At 38.0% G+C, this 3042-nt stretch overlaps 1 protein-coding gene across 1 annotated transcript; it reads right to left on the bottom strand.

The window, feature by feature from the left end:
- Window positions 1-257: 257 nt before the first annotated feature.
- Window positions 258-1647, bottom strand: LOC138873981 (uncharacterized). Its single transcript, XM_070152478.1, has 4 exons — window positions 1605-1647; window positions 1144-1283; window positions 694-1056; window positions 258-368 (listed from the first exon to the last, which is right to left on the bottom strand). The coding sequence occupies exons 1-4, from the start codon at window positions 1645-1647 to the stop codon at window positions 258-260; spliced, it is 657 nt and encodes a 218-aa protein (XP_070008579.1).
- Between the last annotated feature and the right edge of the window lie 1395 nt (window positions 1648-3042).

Below are 3042 nucleotides of genomic sequence, written 5' to 3'. Positions count from 1 at the left end.
CATCCCCCACTTCATAAAAGGCCATGGTGCAACGACCGGATGTAATAATTCAGTTGGTCGATGTATGTTGTTTCCATATCTTTGACACTTGTTGCACTTTGCTACAAAAATTTCCGCGTCTTCTTCCATTTTTGGCCAATAATAGCCGGCTCTAATCATGGTTTTTACCAAAGATCTTCCTCCAGCATGATTTCCACAATGTCCCTCGTGTATTTCTCTCATCACGTACTTTGTTTGAGAAGGCTCGAGGCATCTTTCTAGAGGACCACCGAACATTTTCGATAGAGATTTCTTTTCTTTAAACAGTAGCGAGCAACATTTTTGCGATGTGATTGAGCTTTTCTCTTATCCTCAGGTAAAATCCCATGCTGCAAAAAATTGACAATTTCGTTCCTCCAATCCCAAGTTAGATTATTGTAATTTACCTCATTGTTGTCTTGATCGAGTACTGAATGAAACAAATGAATTACAGAAGCATTCTCTCCGTTTGTTACTTCCGCAGTAGATACAAGATTAGCTAGGGCGTCTGCCTCGACATTTTGTTCCCTCAGTATTTGCATGACTTTCCAAGTTTAAAATTGCCTAACCAAATCCCGTGCCTTTTCCAGGTAATTGCTACATCCTCGCCTCTATGGCTGTATAAGTCCCCTACATTTGGTTAACAATAAGCTACGAGTCGCTTTTGATTATTACCTGCTCTATTCCGAGATCTCGTGCCAACTCTAAACCTGCAATCACAACTTCATATTCTGCCTCATTATTAGTAATTGGATGGCACGTTTTTGCTTGTCTTATGGTTTCACCCGTAGGTGGTACCAAGACAATGACCAGACCTGCTCCTTTTACATTTGATGAACCGTCAGTTAATAAGGTCCATGTTCCTGGATTAGATCCGTTAAATACCTGTAGTTCTTTTTCTGCTTCTAACTGTATCCCTTGGCTAAAATCTGCCACAAAATTTGCTAAAACTTGTGATTTTATTGCAATTCTAGGTTGACATATAATGTCATATTCGCTTAGTTCTATAGCCCACTTGGCTAATCTACCAGATAACTCCTGTTTATGTAATATATTACGTAAGAGGTAGGCGGTTACCACATAAATAGGGTGATATTGGAAATAAGGTTTTAATTTCCTAGATACCATAATAAAGACTAACGCAAGTTTCTCTAAATAAGGATATTGAGTCTCAGCATCTAGCAAAGATTTGCTAACATAATAAATTGGTGACTGTTTACCTTGATCTTCTCGAACTAATACTGCACTTACCGCCACTTCTGAAACTGCAAGGTAGACAAGCAATTTCTCCCCATCTTTTGGTTGGGCTAACAGTGGTGGATTTGACAGGTATGACTTTAAATTCTTAGGTGCTTATTGGCATTCTTCAGACCATTCAAATTGGTTATGCTTTTTTAAAGCTTAAAAGAATTTGAAGCATTTTTCTGATGATTTGGAAATAAACCTGCCTAAGGCTGCTATTCTTCATGTCAGCCTTTGAACTTCTTTTTTGCTCGTGAGTATGTCCGAAATTTCTTCGATGGCTTTAATCTGTGCAGGATTTACTTCAATGCCACAGTTATAAACAAGAAATCCCAAAAACTTACCTGATGAGACGCCAAATGCATATTTCTCAGGATTTAACCTCATGTTGAATTTGCGAAGAATTTGAAACGTATCAATTAAGTGTTGAATATGGTCTCCTATTTGTTGTGATTTGACGAACATATCATCTATATACACCTCCATGGTTTTGCCTAAATGTTCCTGGAACATTTTGGTCACTAGCCTTTGGTATGTGGCCCCAACATTTTTCAAACCGAACGGCATGACTTTGTAAAAGTAAGTCCCCACTGTCTATGATGAAAGAAGTTTTTTCTTCATCTAGAGGATCCATTTTAATCTGATTATACCCTGAATAGGCATCTAAAAAACTTAACAATTCGTGCCTTGCAGTAGCATCAATTAATTGATTTATATGCGGTAATGGAAAAGAATCTTTAGGGCAAGCTTTATTCAGGTCAGTATAATCTACACAAACTCGCCACTTACCATTCTTTTTAGGTACTACCACATTATTATCTAACCAATCTGGATACTTTACCTCGCGGATAGACCCAATTTTTAAAAGTTTATGCACCTCATCTTGAATCACCTGGTTTTTTAATGAGCCTTGCTTCCTTTTCTTTTGCTTGACAGGTGGGTATGATGAGTCTTTATTTAATTTGTGAGTCATTACCTTCGGTGGTATACCTGTCATGTCTGAATGGGACCAAGTAAAACAATCTGCGTTAGCTTTTAAAAATTCAATTATCTTACATTTCATTTTCGAGCTGAGGTTTGTTCCAATATAGACTTTTCTGTCTGGCCAATGCTCAAATAGCGCCACAGCTTTTAGTTCCTCGATCGTTGTTTTGATATTTTAATTTTCTTTTGGTTCCTGAATAGTATCGGGCCTCGAATCTACATCTGTTTGCCCCACTCAGTTGAGGTTGGTGTTGATGCATCCTCAACTGTATTATGTGATTCCTATTTTTCATCACTCTTTACATTTGAATCTGCCACGGAATTAATACATCACGAAGCTTGTTGGTCACCACGGATTTGACGTATCCCCCATTATGATGGAAACTTGATAACTTGATGTAGGGTAGATGGAACAACATCTATTTCGTGAATCCATGGTCTACCGAGAATCATATTGTAAGTCATGTCCATCTCTACCACCTGAAATTTCGTGTCTTTGACAACTCCTTATGCGAATGTGGTGAGTATTATCTCCCCTTTTATTACGATGCTCGAGTTGTCAAAACCAGATAAGGTGTGCGCCTTGGGTATTAGCTTATCTTCAGCTTGCATTTCGTTTATCACTCTTAGCAGAATGATATTCACGGAGCTACCTAGATCAATCAAAACTCGTTTCACATTAGTGTCATGTATAAGTAAAGATATTACCAGTGCGTCATTGTGTGGGGTTAACACGCCATCTGCATTTGCATCATCAAATGTAATACTTTCTTCTTCCAAAATCTATTGAACTCGCTT

The sequence above is a fragment of the Nicotiana sylvestris genome, chromosome 7 (assembly GCF_000393655.2).
Source record: "Nicotiana sylvestris chromosome 7, ASM39365v2, whole genome shotgun sequence".
In the NCBI taxonomy this organism is placed as follows: Eukaryota; Viridiplantae; Streptophyta; class Magnoliopsida; order Solanales; family Solanaceae; genus Nicotiana; species Nicotiana sylvestris.
The sequence above is the reverse complement of the archived record's forward strand: the minus strand, read 5'-3'. Positions and strand labels throughout refer to the sequence as shown.